This window comes from Telopea speciosissima, chromosome 4, assembly GCF_018873765.1.
Source record: "Telopea speciosissima isolate NSW1024214 ecotype Mountain lineage chromosome 4, Tspe_v1, whole genome shotgun sequence".
In the NCBI taxonomy this organism is placed as follows: domain Eukaryota; kingdom Viridiplantae; phylum Streptophyta; class Magnoliopsida; order Proteales; family Proteaceae; genus Telopea; species Telopea speciosissima.
In genome coordinates, this window is record NC_057919.1 from 4,734,734 (window position 1) to 4,753,003 (window position 18,270).

Here is an 18,270-nt window from a genome sequence, read left to right on the forward strand (position 1 = left end):
GGTTATTCTGCTACAGCAACTGTTGTTTGTGAGTACTGTCACAAACCCTATCACACCAAAGAGAAGTGCTGGAAACTTCATGGGAAACCTGCTGATTTTGAAGCTAAAAGGGCTGCCAAGAACAAGAATAAGCCAAAGACCCAAGGCCCATCAGACTGAGACTGTTACTGCAGCCCCTGCTACTGACCCTAGTCTATCCCAGGATGATCTACAAGCACTCCTATGTATGCTAAGGTCTTCCACTGCTGCTGCCTCTACTACATCAGCTACTGCCAATTCATTTGCTCCTTCAGGTTCACACTTTGCCCGGTCAGGTATTCCATTTGGAGGTCATTGTGCTTCTGTAGCTTCCCATCCTTGGATCATAGATTCTGGAGCTACAGATCATATGACCGGTTCCTTTAGTTTGTTTCACAGATATTCTCCCACTTCTGGGAAAGACAAGGTCAAAGTGGTTGATGGTTCTCTTTCTTCCATATCTGGAAAGGGAATCATCAACTGCACTTCCTCTCTTCCTTTGACATCTGTTTTGCACATTCCTAATTTTACTACTAACCTTCTTTCCATTAGTAGTATTACTCGTGATCTTAACTGCAAAGTCACTTTTTTTCCTTCTCATTGTGTGTTTCAGGATCTGGAGTCTGGGAAGACGATTGGATTGGGTAAAGTGCACGGTGGGCTGTATCTACTTGATGACGGTCGCTTCTCTCCACCACCATTACATTCTCCGCCACACCAGAACTCCATGGTCTCTTCTGCACTCTACCAGTGGCACTCTAGGTTAGGTCACCCCCCTTTAGGAATCTTAGCTCATTTATTTCCTAGTTTGGTCACCCTTCGTACTAAGGATGATTTTTTTTGTGAGGCTTGTGTTCTGACCAAACAGACACATTCGAATTATCCCATTTCAAATAAATGGAGTTCTTTTTGTTTTACTTTGGTGCATTCTGATGTTTGGGGCCCCAGTCGTAAACCATCTATTTCTGGCCATCGTTGGTTTGTCTCTTTCATTGATTGTCATTCTAGGCATACTTGGGTATATCTTCTGCATACAAAAAATCAAGTTTTTCATGTTTTCAACATTTTCATAAAATGGTCCAAACTCAGTTACAGGCTACTCTCAAAATATTGAGAAATGATAATGGAACAGAGTATACAGAATCCCAATTTCAAAATTATTTAGCTGATCATGGCATCCTTCATCAAACTAGTTGTGTCGATACCCCTACCCAGAATGGTGTGGCCGAAAGGAAAAATCGCCACTTGTTAGAGATGGCCAGGGCTTTGATGTTTGCGAGGAATGTCCCATCTCAATAATTGGGGGATGCGGTTCTCACTACGGCCTATCTCAAAGGCTGCCTTCTAGGGTTCTTGACTCTCATAGCCCCTCTGATATTTTAATTGGGAATTCCTCCTTTATTGTACCTCCCAAGGTGTTTGGTTGTGTTTGTTATGCTAGGGATACTAGATCTCCTAGCAAACTTGAACCTCGGGGCCTCCGTTGTATTTTCTTGGGTTATTCTCCGACCCAGAAAGGTTATAAGTGTTACCATCCCCCTTCCCGCCGTACCATGGTTAGTATGGATGTTATTTTCCATGAGTCCCTTTCTTACTGTTCTTCGCCACCTCTTCAGGGGGAGAGTTCTAGTGAAGCTGTGCCTTTTGAGATTCCTCTACCGGAGGTTCCTCAGGCTGCTGTCCAGGCTTCTTTACCACCCATGGCTGCTGCCCAACCTACTTTACCACCCATGGCTACTACCCAGCCTTCTTTACCACCACCCACGGCTGCTGCCCAGCCTACTTTGGATGGTCTAGCTGTTCCTCCCTCACCTGATGGGAATCCTTTACAGGGGAGACCATAGAAAATAGCGTTGTTAATGTTCCTATCCAAGGGGAGCTGACTCCTGTCCAGAGAACTATTGGTGAATTTCAAAAGAGAATTGATAACTCCAACATCATCACCTATATAAGGGGCAGATCCAATAGAGGGCAGCTGCAATCCACTTTAGCACCAGTACCCATCCAATTGCCGGCTCCAGACCCGGATCCTTCATCTCCAGGTAACCCCTCTTCTTTCGGCCTACCTATTGCTCATCGCAAAGGTACTAAGACTTGCACTTTACATCCCATATCTCGCTTTGTTTCTTATAACTCTCTTTCTCCGTCTTTTCGTGCTTTTGTATCTTCTCTTTCTTCTGTCTCTGTTCCTAAAAATTGGCAAGAAGCATATACAGATGGAAAGTGGAAGGCTGCAGTGTTGGAAGAAATGAGAACACTACACAAAAATAATACGTGGGATCTTGTGGCTCTTCCTCCAGGGAAAAAACCAGTGGGATGTAAATGGATCTTCGTGGTCAAACAGAAGGCTGATGGTTCAGTGGATCGGTATAAGGCACGTCTGGTTGCAAAGGGGTTCACTCAGACTTATGGAGTTGACTATCAGGAGACCTTTGCACCAGTGGCAAAACTCAACACTATCAGGGTGTTATTATCTTGTGCTGTAAATCTTGGGTGGGATCTTCAGTAGTTAGATGTAAAGAATGCCTTCCTCCATGGGGAGCTTGAGGAGGAGGTATATATGGACATTCCACCAGGCTTCTCCGATGACAGGACTAAGGGCAGGGTCTGTAAGCTGAAACGTGCTCTCTATGGGCTGAAGCAATCACCTAGAGCCTGGTTTGGCAGTTTCATAGGGCTATGATTTCAGCAGGTTATAAGCAGAGCAATGCTGATCACACTTTGTTCATCAGACGAGTTGGTGACAAGGTTACTCTTCTCATAGTCTATGTGGATGATATCGTGGTGACTGATAATGATGGTGCTGCTATCAGGGATTTAAAGCTTCTCCTTGGCCGTGATTTTGAGGTCAAAGATCTAGGCCCTCTCAAATATTTTCTAGGGATAGAAGTTGCTCGCTCTTCAAAGGGCATCTTTCTTTCTCAAAGAAAATATGTCCTTGATCTATTGACTGAAACAAGGTTGCTAGGTTGTCATCCTTCAGATACTCCAATGGATGCTACTACAAAACTTAAGGAGAAAGACACAAGACCTGACATAGCAGTTGTTGTAAGTATGGTGAGTCAGTTCATGCATGATCCCTATTCCTCTCATATGGATGCAATCCGTCGTATTTTAAGGTATTTGAAGTCTGCTCCAGGAAAGGGAATCTTCTTATCTCCCAATGGTCACCTCAAGATTGAAGCTTATACTGATGCCGATTGGGCTGGTTCTCCTGACAGGAAATCTATCTCTGGCTATTGTTCCTTTGTGGGCGGGAACCTTGTCACATGGCGTAGCAAAAAGCAGAATGTTGTGGCAAGGTCTAGTGCTGAAGCCGAGTTTCGTGCAATTGCCAAGGCATTTGTGGATTTCTATGGCTTAAAGGATTATTGCAGGATATTGGTGTGGCTGTCCATCTTCCCATGATGCTTTATTGTCACAATAAAGCTGCCATCAGCATTGCTCATAATCCTGTCCAGCATGATCGCACTAAGCATGTAGAGGTTTACCGACATTTCATCAAAGAAAAGCTTGAAGCCGGCCTCATTTGTGTTCCGTTTGTGAAGACTACTGATCAACTTGCTGATGTGTTCACTAAAGGACTGAGAAGCAAGTTGTTTCATCCTATCTTAGTCAAGTTGGGCATGCATGATATATATGCTCCAACTTAAGAGGGAGTGTTAGATATGGGCCAGAATACTGTGGGGGGTATTCTGGACTTTTTTCCTCTTTATTTATTAAGTTGTTTGTATGTGGTTTAGTCCCACATTGCTCATGTACATATGTTTATTCTTTTATTACTCTTACCAACCATAGTACTAAAACTCGCGAAATTTCGGTCGAGATATCGAATATTTCGAGTATCTCGACCTGTCCGAAACGAAACGCAAGTCCGATATGAAAAAATGCAATATTTCGAATATTTCGGAAATTTCGGTGCAATTTCGGAAATTTCGGTCATCTCGTTTCGGAAATTTCGTAAATCTCGGTAATTTCGGTCATCTCGTTTCGAAAATTTTGGAAATCTCGGTCATTTTTGGCATTTTACACCCATAGAAAAATACCATATTTCCACGAAATTTCGACAGTATCTCAAAAATTTCGGTCAGACCGAAACACCGAAACGAAACGAGATTTAGTACCATGCTCTTATAAATAAAGAGGTGCTTGGGGTGACTCAAATCATCCAAGCCTTTCCCTAATTTTAAATCTCTCTACAAATGGTTCTAAGCATTTTAAAACCAAGATTCAAGAAGAGAGAAGAGATTCCTAGGTGTCAATAACAAAGAAAAAGAACAATGAATAAGAAAAAAATCTGTGTTCCAATCCAACCTTTGCACAGTAGACACAGAATTGGAATGAAGCTCATCCTTGAGTTGGTATGATCTGCTGGTAGGATTTGTTAACAAGTATGCAGACCACAAAAATAGAAAATCACTTGAGAAAGCATGTGCCCTTCCCGACTGAACCTAGAAGATGGGTTATTAGTTTCTCATTGTAGGTGGGTCATTGATTTGATTCAACAAAGAAGTAGAAGACTAAACGGTTTTAAATCTACTGTTATTGTCCACCGACAAGGAAATGAAAAATATAGTATTAGAGTACTAGAGTCTATAGAGCCCCATAGGTCAAGATTTCGGTCGAAACGTCCGAAATCTTGTGAATTATTAGGGGTTTAGACATGAGTTGCAATGAAACGTACGTCAATTCACTAAGTATGCAAAGTTTCGATAAATTTTGGCATTTCGGTCTAAACATTACAAAACAATGCTTGAAATGGATCGAAAGTTGGATCCATTTCAGAATTTCGTGGCCTTAGACAGTACGAAGGAAAGTCCAAGAAACCCCAGATTTGGCATTTTTTGCCTAATCTCCTACATTTTTTAGTGGAACAAGGTACTGGGGACTATTAAATAGTTTTTCTTCATTCCTAATGCATATTTTAGTTGTACTAAAACTTTCATTGAATTTTATGTGTTCTGGTACTAAATTATGTGTAGAATAGGTAAAATATTAGAAAAAGCATACCATAGGGTACGGTGTATACTAGCAACCTAGGGTACAAAACCAAACTACCATTGGTGGGTTTTTTTTACGATCTAAAGGTTCCAATATGTTTAGAGATGCTTAATTAGGGTTCCCAAGAGTTTGGGCCAAAATATAGTCCTTTGACCACCGAAATGGTCAAACAAAACATTCAGTCAAAATGTACCAGATTTCGACCAAAGTTCGAAATCTTGAACTATGTAAAGCCCTCATATTAGAGGAAATTGATTGTCATTTGAACTATAATTTTTTATTCATGTTTTAGGTGTATTTAATGCTGATTTGACAGATCCCATTGTAGTTTGACAAGATCATCAACCGGAAGCTCTTTCAAAATCAAAATCAAAATCAAAATCAAATCTAAGTTTAGTTCGTTGCAATGCCGTGTGCCCAATAAAAGCCTATTGTAATTCATAAAAATAAAAATAAAAATAAAAAGGTACTACAAAGGATGTCATAAAGGTTAGAGAAATGTACCAAGTTATGTGCACTTCCATTGAATGTTGCAGCAAACTCCACAAAAGAAATCACCTCCAGTTGAAGAATTTCAACTTCATCCAACTTTACTTGATTCATGGAGGAGCTAGAGGTAGAACATAGTTCTGAATATCTAGGAACCTCCTCAATATCTTTTATGAGTTCCCCAGAGCTTTCATCTGAAGTTGGTCCAAAATAGAAAAAATTCTCAGAGAAAATAAGCTCCCATATTCCCTCTTCTCGAAATACTTTAAGTAATGCTGGTGATAAAATAAGAACCCTTCTGAATGTATAAAGAACACAACGTTCCAATGTATTGACCAAAACCCTGCCACAAAATAGTAAAAAAGAAACTAAACATAAATACAAGTAAAAGAAAAGACAAAGGAAAAATCAGAGAAAATACTGTTGTAGGCCTAATACAAATTTAAGAAAGATTCACATCAAAAGGAAAAAGAAGTAAAAACAGAGAAATCAATTAACAATTGAATAATAACCTTAAATGGCCCGGCAGCTCATTTTGATTAGAACAAGCCTTAATGCAAGGAAACACTGTAAGAAGAACCTTCATGATCCATTTTATAGAGAGCTCCAAATATACTGGAGAAACTGCCACAGCAGTTCGACCAACAGATGCTTGGCCATGATGTAACTGAAAATCTTCAGAAGCCACAAGGAAAGAACAAAGTACGCTACTTAACTTAGCAGCATAAACTTTCCAATATTGAGAATAAGAAACATAAGTGTCAAACGGAACAAGAGGCTCTATTGAAGAGACAATTACAGGAACCTCCTCTTTAGAGTCCAAAATGGGCACATGAAAATCAGCCTGTAGAGATGAGCCCATACTCCGTTGTTTGAACTCTTGAAGCATGAAAGCAGGCCAGCAGATGCTATTTGCAAGTTTATGCACCCTTCCATTTTCACAAAGAAACTGTAAGTTGTTCAAATTCCCAAAGCTAGAGCTGTTGTCAAGGATACCACAGATAGTTTTGAGTTTGAACAGAATTTTTCTATTTTACATGAGGTATATAATAAATAAGAAAAAAAAAAAACGAATGAAGAAATAACAAAAACAATAAACATAAGTATATATAATGCAACAAATCCAACTTGGCCTTTCAAGTGAAAAGAAACCACTCCAAGATTTTTCAACCAGAGAATCCAATCCAGGCTTTAAACTTTGAAAAAGGGATGCAAACATTCTTCATACTTTTTGACTGCAGATGACTTTCGAATCTCAAGTATAAAGGTCATCACTTAGTTATATTCCCATATTTAATAAAACTTGCAAATGGACAATCTACCAAAGACGAAGAAATTTGAAGGATACACTGCCTCCCTTAGGACTTCTAAAGAGAGAAGCTGAAGCCCAAACACAGCCGGATAAGGATTTTCCTTTCTGTAAAGAGAATTTAAGCTAACATTTCAGTACACAAAAGAAAGAAAATACAATGACCATATTTTTTAAATGTCAAGTACATAAAATGTTTGAGAGCATTCAATCATAAAGCATAAGCAACCATGAAAGCAAAAGCATACAGTGTTCTGCAATGTGCATAGTCACTTGACAACCAGGCTTAATGTAGTATTCTCCAGTATGAAGAGGAAAACGAACAGGTCCACTATATAGGCAAACACCCAAAAAAAAATTCACTCCTCCAGAAACAGTTTGATACAGATGGTATCATTAATAAGTGATTAGTATGCACAATACATTTGGAGGAAGAAGCATTCAGTTCCAAGGTGTCTGATAACAATCCATTTTACATGCCTTCATATCATCACACCGCTTCACTGCAGTTGGTTGGCATCCCAGATTCTACAATTTCGAAATTGATGAAAACTTGTATTTTGATTTTTGACCTTCTCAAATAGCTCAACACCATGTAACTTTCACATGGTTTGTGCAATGCATGACCAGATTACTTAAATAGGAACTCCTATTTTTGGATCAGCAACAACAGAATAATAGATTCTCATTTAACAAATAGAAGATAAATTACAATTGATAACATAACCATACCCCCGCCCTGCTCCACTGCACTCAACAAAGCCGTTCCCAATTAAATGGGGTCAATTACATGAATCCTGTTTCACCATTCAACTCTATCTAAGGTCATAATAGTTGGAAATTTGGAATGCAGACACGTCACCTAAAGGGCTTATTTTACTGGAAATAAGCCTTGGGTTTGGTTATGGATGTGTTGGGCCTTTGATCCAATGTGTTCTCAATGTAATGAAAAACTTTAATGGGCCTATAATATGGGTAGAAGCCAGAAGGTAGGCATACGGAATTAGGTTTCATTAGTTAGTCTTTTAATTTAAGTTGTTTTTAAGTTGTCTAGTTGGCTTGGAACACTCTCACCTTGTGTGAGAAGGATTACTTTCATTAGTTTGATTCTTAATTTTGTTGCCTAGCAATAGGATTTGCTTTTCCTAGTTAGATTATGATTCTGAATTAAGTTAGCTATATAAAGCTTGTAAGAGCCATTAGCTCAGAGACGATTTGATTATCGATGAGTGAGATTTGGTTTATGTTGGATAACCTAGAGGGGGTGAATAGGTTATCTTAGTGGAATTTATGCCCTTTTTAAAATTATACTAAATTTCCAAGACAATATAAAATAATGCAAATTAAGACAAGAGAGATACAAGCATTTATAGTGGTTTGAATCAACCTTGAGTCTACATCCACTCCTATCAACCCTGAGAGAATTCCACTAAACCTTTCCCTTTCAGTACAATAGGTGGGGAAAACACTTTTACAAATCTTTTTCCAGGATAAGAGGATCCTATAATCTTTTAAGGATAAGAGAATCCCTTACACAACCTAAGTACAGTCTAGGAAAATGTAACAACAACCTTACTCATCTAGAGTCAAACCGACTCAAGAGTAAGAAACCAATTAACAAAAAGAGGTGTAGAATAAGTGTTACCTAGGCAAGAAGTGTCCCAACTTACTTCTTGCAATGTGAATATGGATATGCAAATATGAGTGCAATGATGCTTGACCTTCTTGAGCTTCTCCTTGAAGTGAATAAGGTCTTGAGCAAATGAAGTCAGGTAGAATGATTTGAGAATTCTTCTTGACTTGTAATGATGGCACAAAGAGCTAGAATTGACTTTTTCACCTCACAATAAAGTATTCTTTTGGACTGTAGTGATGGTGAAAAGGTCTGACACATTTGGTATTTATAGGCATCATTTAATGCTCAAAAACCATGTGTCAAACTAGCTCTAACAGCTAGTTTTTTACTCAACCGGTCGACCGCTAGATATGGCCGTTGGGACATTACTTGTCCAAGCTGTAGATGACCGATCGATCGATTGTCCGACCATTGGTCGTTGGGCGAACAGTTGGGCTACTGGTTGAAACCGTTGACTTCTGTTTCCAGCGGTCGATATGGCACTGTGTGCAGGTCGACCGGTGGATCGACCACGGATCTGAATCCTCTACTTACATTATTTGTACTTCCATCTTACTTCCATGGCTTGTCAGCACGCCACCTGTCTTTTTTAGCATCCAAAGGCTGTGAATGTATGAATTCAAAATTTTTTGAATTTCACCTGAGCCCTGTTTGAACCACCATAAACCCCACTCAAACCATCCCAACCGGTTTGTATCAAACCAAACCCAACCCAACCTTTATCAGAACCCTAACTTAACATACTCTACATCGTTTTGTTCAAACCCTTCTTCCCAAATGAACATCAAACCGCCGTTGCTGCTCTCTTTCACCCATGAACATCAAACCACCGTTGCTGCTCAAAACAATTCCAGTGAGATCGTAGAGTTCTCCTCTTCTATGGTTTAAACTGTAAAATATACAGTCGATATTCAAGAGTTTGTTGGAATGGAAAACCCACACTTGACAAACAGTAGGAACTGGGCACCGCCATTTTTGTCAAACCAGATCTTGGTGAAGATGAACCAGTCAAATCAGAACAAAGAACTTTAACCAAGGCCGGTAATGAGGGAGGATTCAAAGTTCAAACCCGGTATCCGATTGCTTACCTAACTCTCACAGGTTACTGAAGCTATATTCCAAGAAATCTCTTTGTTTCCCATAGTCTGCTTTATTTGACCATAAAAAACACAAACAACTAAAGAAAATTCATTATTTTGATATAATCTACTCGTTTTTCAATTGTTAACTTGGTCGGTATACCCACTTCTTGAAATGATGAATTGATGATGATGAAGAAGGGTTCTCTTAATTTGCTAGTATTACTATCAGTCTTCATAAGGTTAGGGACCACCACTACTCTGTTCTACTCTAATTCTATTCTATTTCTAATAAAAGTTGTGCAAATATGTAGGCTACCAAAACGAAAATGTATTCATCATGCGAAACCAAAGCCAAACATTTTAGATCCAAATAATGGTGTAATAAATTGAATTAACTGATGAATCTGAGATCAGAGATCACAAATAATCCATGAAAGTGTTTATGTATGTATATATACATGAAAAAATAAATAAATACATCTCCCCAAAACAAAATTGGGGGACAAATTAGTTATTCTCTACTGCTTCCAGAGATCTACTCCATCCAAAAACCAAGAAACGGAATACGATCACAGAAGCCAAAAGGGAACGCAGCATTTCATGATCTAATGCTTGAAGAGAGCGAAGAAAGACAAGGCGTGAAACGAGCTTAGAATAGCAGCGTATATTGGCAATGCAAACACAGCTGCTGCCTCACTCGAAGGCGACGGCGTCAGAGACTCCTCAGCGGAAACAATCGCAGCAGCAGAGAAGATGGCGAAGATGCAGAGAAGCACGCTAGCCATGGAGGAAGTATTGATGATCTGTGCCATTTCTCTCGTGATACATAAAACTTTCATCTGCCTAGGGTTTCAGAGAAGAAGGAAGAAGGGAGCGATGGAGCAGATTTGGGAAGGAGAGGAACGATCTGAAACCTGAAACCCTAGGCAGATGAGAGGTTTGGGTTTAGTTTGAGTGAAATGGATTTGGGTTGATGAGCCGAACCGGTCGATTGGGTTTGTTTTGAGTTCATAGGTGGTTCAAACATGTGTCTTTGTGTTTTCAAAATATTTTGAATTTATTCAATATCATCCGTTGAATGTTGATCAGGCCAGGTGGCACACTGTGAGCTGCTGGAAGTAGGATGGAAGTACAAGGTTTGGAAGTAGAGGAGTCGGATCCGATCGACCACTTGACTATTTTGGGCCTTTTTAGCTGTCTGTCTCTGATAGGCTTTTATCCATTCTTTATCCAACTTATACTAAGGTATTTTTGGGTCTATAAGCCACATCCTATAGTCTCTTGCATGCATGAATGATATGCATCTTCATTAAATTCATGATGCATGCAACTAACTATAACATAGTCTTGGATCTTCAAGTCTTCAATCTTTAATTCATCTTTTCCTTCTTGTCTTCTTCCATTTGAGGTGAACCGCTTCCAAGCTCCTTTTCTTCTTGAATGCTTTGCTTTCATTTCTTGTTTTCTTCTTTTCTTTCTCCTCATTTGTGTTGATTGCTTACTTCTGCAAGTTGTTAGTAAAATGATTTGTTTCTTTTGGCATAAGTGTTTTTTTTTTTTTTTGGAGACAGGAGGGGTATCCGACTTTTGGCATAAGTTTATTATCATCAAAACCTTGAGGCCGGTTCATCATAAATATTGGCTTATTTCTTTAGAACATGGTTCGAGAACTCGCGAGATCTCGCCGAGTTTCTCGGTTTCGTGAGATAGCGAGTCGAGATGGGAGTCGGTTCCTAAAACTGCAATATCTCGCCGAGATCCCGGCCAAGTCTCGATTGCCATTTCTCTGTTTTTTTAGTTATAAAATTTCAATATCTCGCCGAGATCTCGGCAAGATCTCGGTATCGAGTTATATGGTTTTTTACCCAATTTTCATGACCCATATGCCCATATGCCCATTTTTTTAAAAGAGAGCAATGTACAGAACTCGGAAATCTCAAGTTCTGTCCAAAGCTCTCTAAAGTTTAGAGAAAAACACTCCAAGAGCTCTCTCTCTCTCAAATTTCTTCCTATTTCTCTCAAATCTTTGGTGGATTATGATGTTTGAAGTGAGATTCAAGTGGTAAAGTGAAGATTCAACTTCAAATCATCACCTATTTGTAGGATTTCAAAGGTATTTTCTAATTTTTCCCAAATCTATTTTTTTCAAAAAAAATTGTGTAATACTTGTTAGATTCATGTGGTTTTGATATATGTTAAACATCTTTGCCCGATCTATCACTTGATGGAGTCAGATTTATTTTTCAGTTATTAAATTTTTTATTATAATTTCTGAAAAAATAAATGATTTATTTGAAAAAAGAAAATGAAAAAAATAGGATGAATAGTGATTGTTTGAAAATGAATTTGATATATGTTAAACAACTTGGGATGCTCTAAAGCCCCATGGATTAATTTTTTATTTTCACCCATTAAAAAAAATATTTTATTTTTCAGATTTAATAAATATATTATAAAAATTTATAAAATATATATAATATTAAGGAAAAATACTTGTTGCTTATGGAAACATATGTACATAATATTCAACTTGAAATGGTGTCAAATACATCATTACATTATATTTTTCTTATACTTTAAGTTATAAATATTTTTAAAAAAAATTCAAAATATTATTTTTAATTAAGAAATAAATACTAGGGCTAGGGGATAAATAAGAGATAGTTATTTCATAGTTCTAGTTGCTTGACATTACGTTTAAGAGTTATGAATAGCATACTTTAAGTCTTGAATACCTTACTTTAAGTGATCCATGGTTATTAATACATGCTTTTTTATGTAACAGTGTAAAATATAAGACATTTTGTACACAATGTCTGATACACCATGGCAACATGGAGTCCCCATGTCCGCAGACAAAAAGAAGTCCAAATGCAATTATTGTGGGAAGTTGCTATCTGGAGGAGCTACTAGGTTAAAGCAACACTTGTCTGGTACAGGCAAGGATGTTGTCTCATGCCCAAATGTTCCTATCCAAGTGAAAGTGATAATGGCACAACACTTGAAAGGAGGAAGATTAAAGAAAGCTGAGAGGGAAAGAATGCAACAAGAGTTTGATGAGACTGTACTAGAGAGGACTGGTGTAGAGGTCCGTGGCGGAGATGATACTGACATTGGGCCTCCACCTGGTGAGTTTCAATCAGAGGCTGAATGGAGAATTTACCAACAGACTTCAGCTGAGAGTAGACAAAGTTTTCATTTTGAGAATATAAGAACATATGAGCAAGCAAGAGGAGCTGGTGGATCTGGCTCAGCTGCACCAGTGCAAGAAGATGAGAGGAGGAAAAGCACTGGGACAAGAAATATACCATGACCCCAAACCCGACCACGAGTACAAGCTCCAGATCCCATTTTTGAGCAGGATCCCACAACTTTTAGGCAACAAGATGCCTACCAGCCAACCATCCCGCAAATATTTGGTGGTAAACAAGGGGAAGCACGAAAAGCCTTCAGCAAGTTCATGCTTTACCATAGCATTCCAGCCAATGTAGCGCAAGGAACATACTATAATGCATTCCTTGATGCTGCAGGGAGGGCTGGTGCAAGATGGAAGGGACCTTCACCACTTGAATTATACAATGTACATTTGCCTCAGGAGGTACAGGAGCTGAAAGATTACAGTTTGAAGCCAATGTGGGAGACATATGGGGTTACTCTTATGGCTGATGGATGGACTGGACCTACTAGACTATCCATCATAAATTTCATGGTGAGTTGCAATGGAAAGACTGTATTCTTGAAGTCCATCGATGCATCAAATAATGTAAAGGATGCATCATACTTGTATAAGGAGTTGAAGCAAGTGGTGGAGGAGGTAGGACCAAGGAACGTTATCCAAATTGTGACGGATAACGGTTCCAACTTTAAAAAGGCTGGAGAGAAGTTGATGAATAAGAAGAGTAAGAGGATCCGGCTCTTTTGGACCCCATGTGCAGCCCATTCTATTGATTTAATGTTGAAGGACATGGGGAAAAAGACTTTGGTGGCGGGTGTAGTAAATAAGGCAAGACAAGTGCCAACTTTTGTGTACAACCATTCTTATGCTTTAGCCTTGTTGAGGGAGAAATGCAATGGAGATTTAGTGAGGCTTGGTGTCACTCGATTTGCCACCAATTACATTGCATTGAAGAGCTTTCAGACTAAGGCGATAGGTCTGAGGTCTATGTTTGCAAGTGATAAATGGTTTGGTTGGCAAGGTTCTAAGTCAGGAGATGCAAAGGCAGCACAACAGACCATTGCAAGTGATGGATTTTGGAAGGACTTGGGGAAAGTGGTTGCCATATTAGAGCCAATGGTGGCAATACTGAGGATGGTTGATACAGAGAAGAAGCCTACCTTGGCCCACATTTATGCTGCCATCCAAAAAATGAAGGAAATGGTAAGAGCTGCTATACCTCGAAGTGCAAAGTCCTACACTAACATCATTGATGAGCGGTGGGAGAAGCACTTGAGTCATCCATTGCATAAAGCTGGTGAGTTCAACATACTTTACACTTTAAATGTTATAACTTTTTTACATTTACATATTCAAAACCCAAAGGCATTAAGTCAGTAAAGTCACTAACAAATCATATTTGTGGTGTCTACTTTACCAGCATACTATTTGAATCCAAAGTATCACTACTCCCATGATCTTGGGCTAGACATAGAATTGTTAGAGGCGAGTTCAAATCTTCTGCGAGTTAGAGCTCAATCCAAAGACACAATCGCTTGCAATGATGAGGTGAGAGTATGAGACTTTGGTACTTTGGTAGTTAGTTTATGAATGTAATTACTAAATAGGAAATACTAATTCCTCAAATTGAAATTAGATCAAATACTTTAGATTCGGTCGACAAGCTGCAGTGGAGGGTAGACAAAAGTCAGACCCTAGTAGGTGGCATGGTATTACATATTTACATTTATGAATTATAATTTTATCTCTTTAGAATGTACATATTCTTACTATATATGTAATGCAGCCGACTGGTGGGTGCTTTATGGTACAAGTTCACCCAACCTGAGGAAGGTAGCAGTGAGAGTGCTCTCACAAACTTGTTCATCCTCCGGATGTGAGCGCAACTGGAGTACATTCTCATTGATACATTCAAAGAGGCGGAACAGGTTGGGTAGCGAACGACTGGAGCAGCTTGTGTATGTGCACTACAATATGAGATTAAGGATGAGGCACATATGTGAAGGAATTGAGGCCAATGATAAAGAACCCATTGAACTGTCCAACATTTTCCAAGAGGACTCTGATGACGATGAGGATCCCCTATTCCAGTGGGTGAGGGATCGTGGTACACCTAATATGGATCAACATGGGGGCAAGCCCGACCCCACCATTGCGTCTCTAACCGGCACTGATGTTGAGGATTATATGTTGTCGCAAGAGGTGCGTGCACATGCAGAGTCACCGAAACCTTTTGAGCCTGCTGTAGGAAGTCCTACTGCTGATGATGATGGTAGTGGTGATGACAGTGGTGATGGTGATGGTAATGATGGTGATGGTGATGGTGGTGGTGGTGGTGGTGGTGGTCGTGGCATGCCGAGTGGCGGTTATTATGATGATCGTCATGAGGGGATGCGCGAGCAGTACCAGTATGAGGTGGGAACGCAGGGGGACCCTGTGCGTTTCACCGGTGAGTCTCAGTTTACGCATGCCACTCAAGATCAAGACCATGGTGGCCACCCTAAAACATACAAAAGAAAGAAGAGTTGCCAACACTCACATCAGTCAGATGCTCAAGATGATGACAACAGTATGAACACCATGCTTGCAAGTTTCGGAAGCATGAGTATAGATACTACTAGTGAGCATCAGTCATGGCAATCATCTCAGCATCATCATGGCTATGACTATGGCCAGGAGAACAACGGTTCTGATTATAGTGCCTATGGTCAGTATGGGCAGTCAGCAGCTGAGTATGACAGACAAAGCTCTGGGTCAGGTTTTGGGTACATATTCCCAGTCCCAAACCAACCATACATGCCTCAAACTCAATATGACAGTAGCAATGGATCTTACACTACATACCAACAGCCTCCCATGTACCCTAAGATAGGGAGATTGGTATATGTTGATGAGAGACTTATATGGCAGCTGTGTCACACTATGTGCAACACTATAGCAATTCCATGACATGGGAATTCTTTGTGGATCAATTTGGGGATGAATTTATTACTCAATCACATTTTATGTAACAAATTCAGTGAACATTGATGTAATGTACTGTTTTGATTGATAATTTGATATGTACTAATTAGAATGTTTTGATTGCTAAATTTGCTAAGTTTTACTAAATTATATGTAGAGTAGGTTGTTTTAGACTTTTAGTACGACTCGTCGCCTACCAACCTATGGTCCAAAGTAAAACTCATATTTGGACTTGTTTTTTGGCAAATCTGGGCATGCCATTGTGTTTAAATGGCCTCAAATAGGCTGGATATCAAGTTTCAGACCCAAAATATGTGTAAAACCCACCTTGTTGGGGGTCCAAGTCAAAAAAAAAAAGTTTGCACCAACTCGCCGAGATCTCGACTCGACTCGGTTTCTGGCTTGGCCGAGATGCCACCGAGACCCGAGTCTTAGAACCTTGCTTTAGAAATAAGCCTAGGGTTGGGTTATATACATATTGGGCCTTTGTTCCCAAGGGTTTTCTATGTATTAGACCACTTTAATGAGCCTAAACTAAGGGTACATAGGTTGCATACGGGATTAGCCCAATACTTAGTTTATTTTTTTGTTTTCTAATTGAACCGATTCAAATTGGTTGCATCCAATTGGTTCAATTTAAGTAATCATGTGACTTGGTTAAGTGGTCATATGACAACTTAAGTGGTCATGTGATGTAAGTTGGGCTGGATTAGGACTCCATAAGTCCAGCCATGTTTTGAGTCTATTTCCTTTAGTATTTTAGTTTCCTAGTCAATTTAAATTACCTAATAGGTTAGGGATAGGATTAGGCCATTCCTTTTTAGTGTCTAAGTCTATTTTTGAGTCTTCTATATAAGTTTGCAAGGGAGGCTACCATTGAACACGAATTTGATTAATGAAAAAAGCTTTTGCTTGTTGGCTGCCATTGTTGCTGCTCCTGTGCTCCTTGTGAGTGTGCATCCTTGTGGTTCTATCAAGGTGGAAAGGGACTGGTGGAATCCGGTTGACTCCTTACGCCGTGACAGCTGGGAGGATCTTCTTCAAATTCGAAGGTGGCTTTATCCTTCACAACTGTCGAAGCTTGCTGCCAGTGGAATCTCCTGTAAGTTTGATGCCAAAATTCTTCTTCTAATCCTTTAATCCTTTCCCCCAATTGATCCCCTTTATTTTTTGTTTGAATCCCATAAACCCTAACTCCATTAAAGCCCAAAACCTGCAACTCAATTCTGTCCAAAATTGCAGAATTTCAAAACTCATCCAAACCCTAACCTTTTTATACCATATTGATCCCCTAGACCTGCCCATTAATACCCTATAAATCCCTTTCCTAATATCCAACCCAAACCCTAGGAATTGACCTAAATCCTAGTGTTGTCCATTCGAACCAGCAGCCCCTTTTGTTATTTGATCCGGTTGTTTGGCTCCTTGTAGGTCTCCTACCTATCTAGAGGACTACATTAAACCTATAAGAAGGGATTAATGGGATATGTATTTCCCAACAGTTTATGCCATTGGAGCTGTGTAAAGCAGAAAACCCTGGACAGATGCTGGGTAACTGGTGAGATTCTGGTTGAATATCGAGTGGGAAGCTCAGGTTACTCCTCTATTCTATTTCTTCTTCGTGTTCTTCGTGTTTCCATAGCTTGCTGAACTGGTCAGTGTTAACTCATTTGGTATTTGATTGCTGCTATTATACTGTGATTGAGGAAGGAGTTTATTGCTGATAAGAAAGACCTAATAGATTGGGTTTAAAAATACTTTATTGTTGGAATTCCTCATTGGCGGCGGATCCTCAACCTGCAATATGCTATTACTCCTATTCTAGCCATGAGATGTTAGTCAGATTTTGGGGTTAATATTCATCTGGAAAACTTTTCCTTCAACCAGCTTTATGGGCTGATCTGACTTCTGGATTTACTGATATTGGTTTTCTCCATGTTTCAGTCTATTGTCTATTTCAGAACTGAAGTTTCTCTAATTACGCAATCTAGCCATTAGAAGGGAACCAGGTTTGGGGTTTGTTTTAACCAGCCAAGAAGGTAACTCGATTTGAATCTTAGGCTGATCTGACCCTTGGATTGAGATAATTAGAAATCTCTTAGTTGCTGAATTCCCAGTTTCAGATTTGATCCTCTTCTAAAAACTCTAAATCCGACCATTAGATCATTGCCATCTTTTGAAGAGTATCTATATTATTTATTCGTGATTGATTATCAGAGTTTGACCTTCATCTGAGAAGGATGACTTTTTGTTGACTTTTCTGAAGCAGATGCAGATAAGGAAGTTTCTGACCTTTTGGGTGAATCTAAAGTAAAAATTTGGCAGATGAAAAAAAACAAGAGACGAGAGCAGAAGATCAATCTGAGAGGTACACTAGCAGTACGAACAAACCTTGATAGTTCAAAATCTACCCAGAAAACAGAGTACCACCAGCTACTACTAGAACAGAAAACTGGCCGGAAAATTAAAGAAATCCAGAGCAAAATTAAGAAGAATAGAACTAGGAAAGCAAAGCTTCAATCACCAGTCTAACCAAGGAGGAATTATAACATAACCATGCACAAGTACAAATTCGATATGCCCCTCAAAGGCTCAA

The 18,270-nt window shown here is 39.3% G+C and overlaps 1 protein-coding gene across 2 annotated transcripts in view; it reads right to left on the reverse strand.

Annotated features, from left to right (window-relative positions):
* Window positions 1-18,270, reverse strand: part of LOC122660599 (BEACH domain-containing protein B-like) — a 146,960-nt gene that overhangs the window by 61,737 nt on the left and 66,953 nt on the right. For both annotated transcript variants that reach the window (XM_043855976.1, XM_043855977.1), the window contains 3 exons: window positions 6,857-6,925; window positions 6,021-6,482; window positions 5,524-5,851 (listed from right to left, as the gene is read on the reverse strand). In XM_043855976.1, coding sequence (XP_043711911.1) covers window positions 5,524-5,851; window positions 6,021-6,482; window positions 6,857-6,925 — 859 coding nt within the window. The remainder of the gene's footprint in view (window positions 1-5,523; window positions 5,852-6,020; window positions 6,483-6,856; window positions 6,926-18,270) is intronic.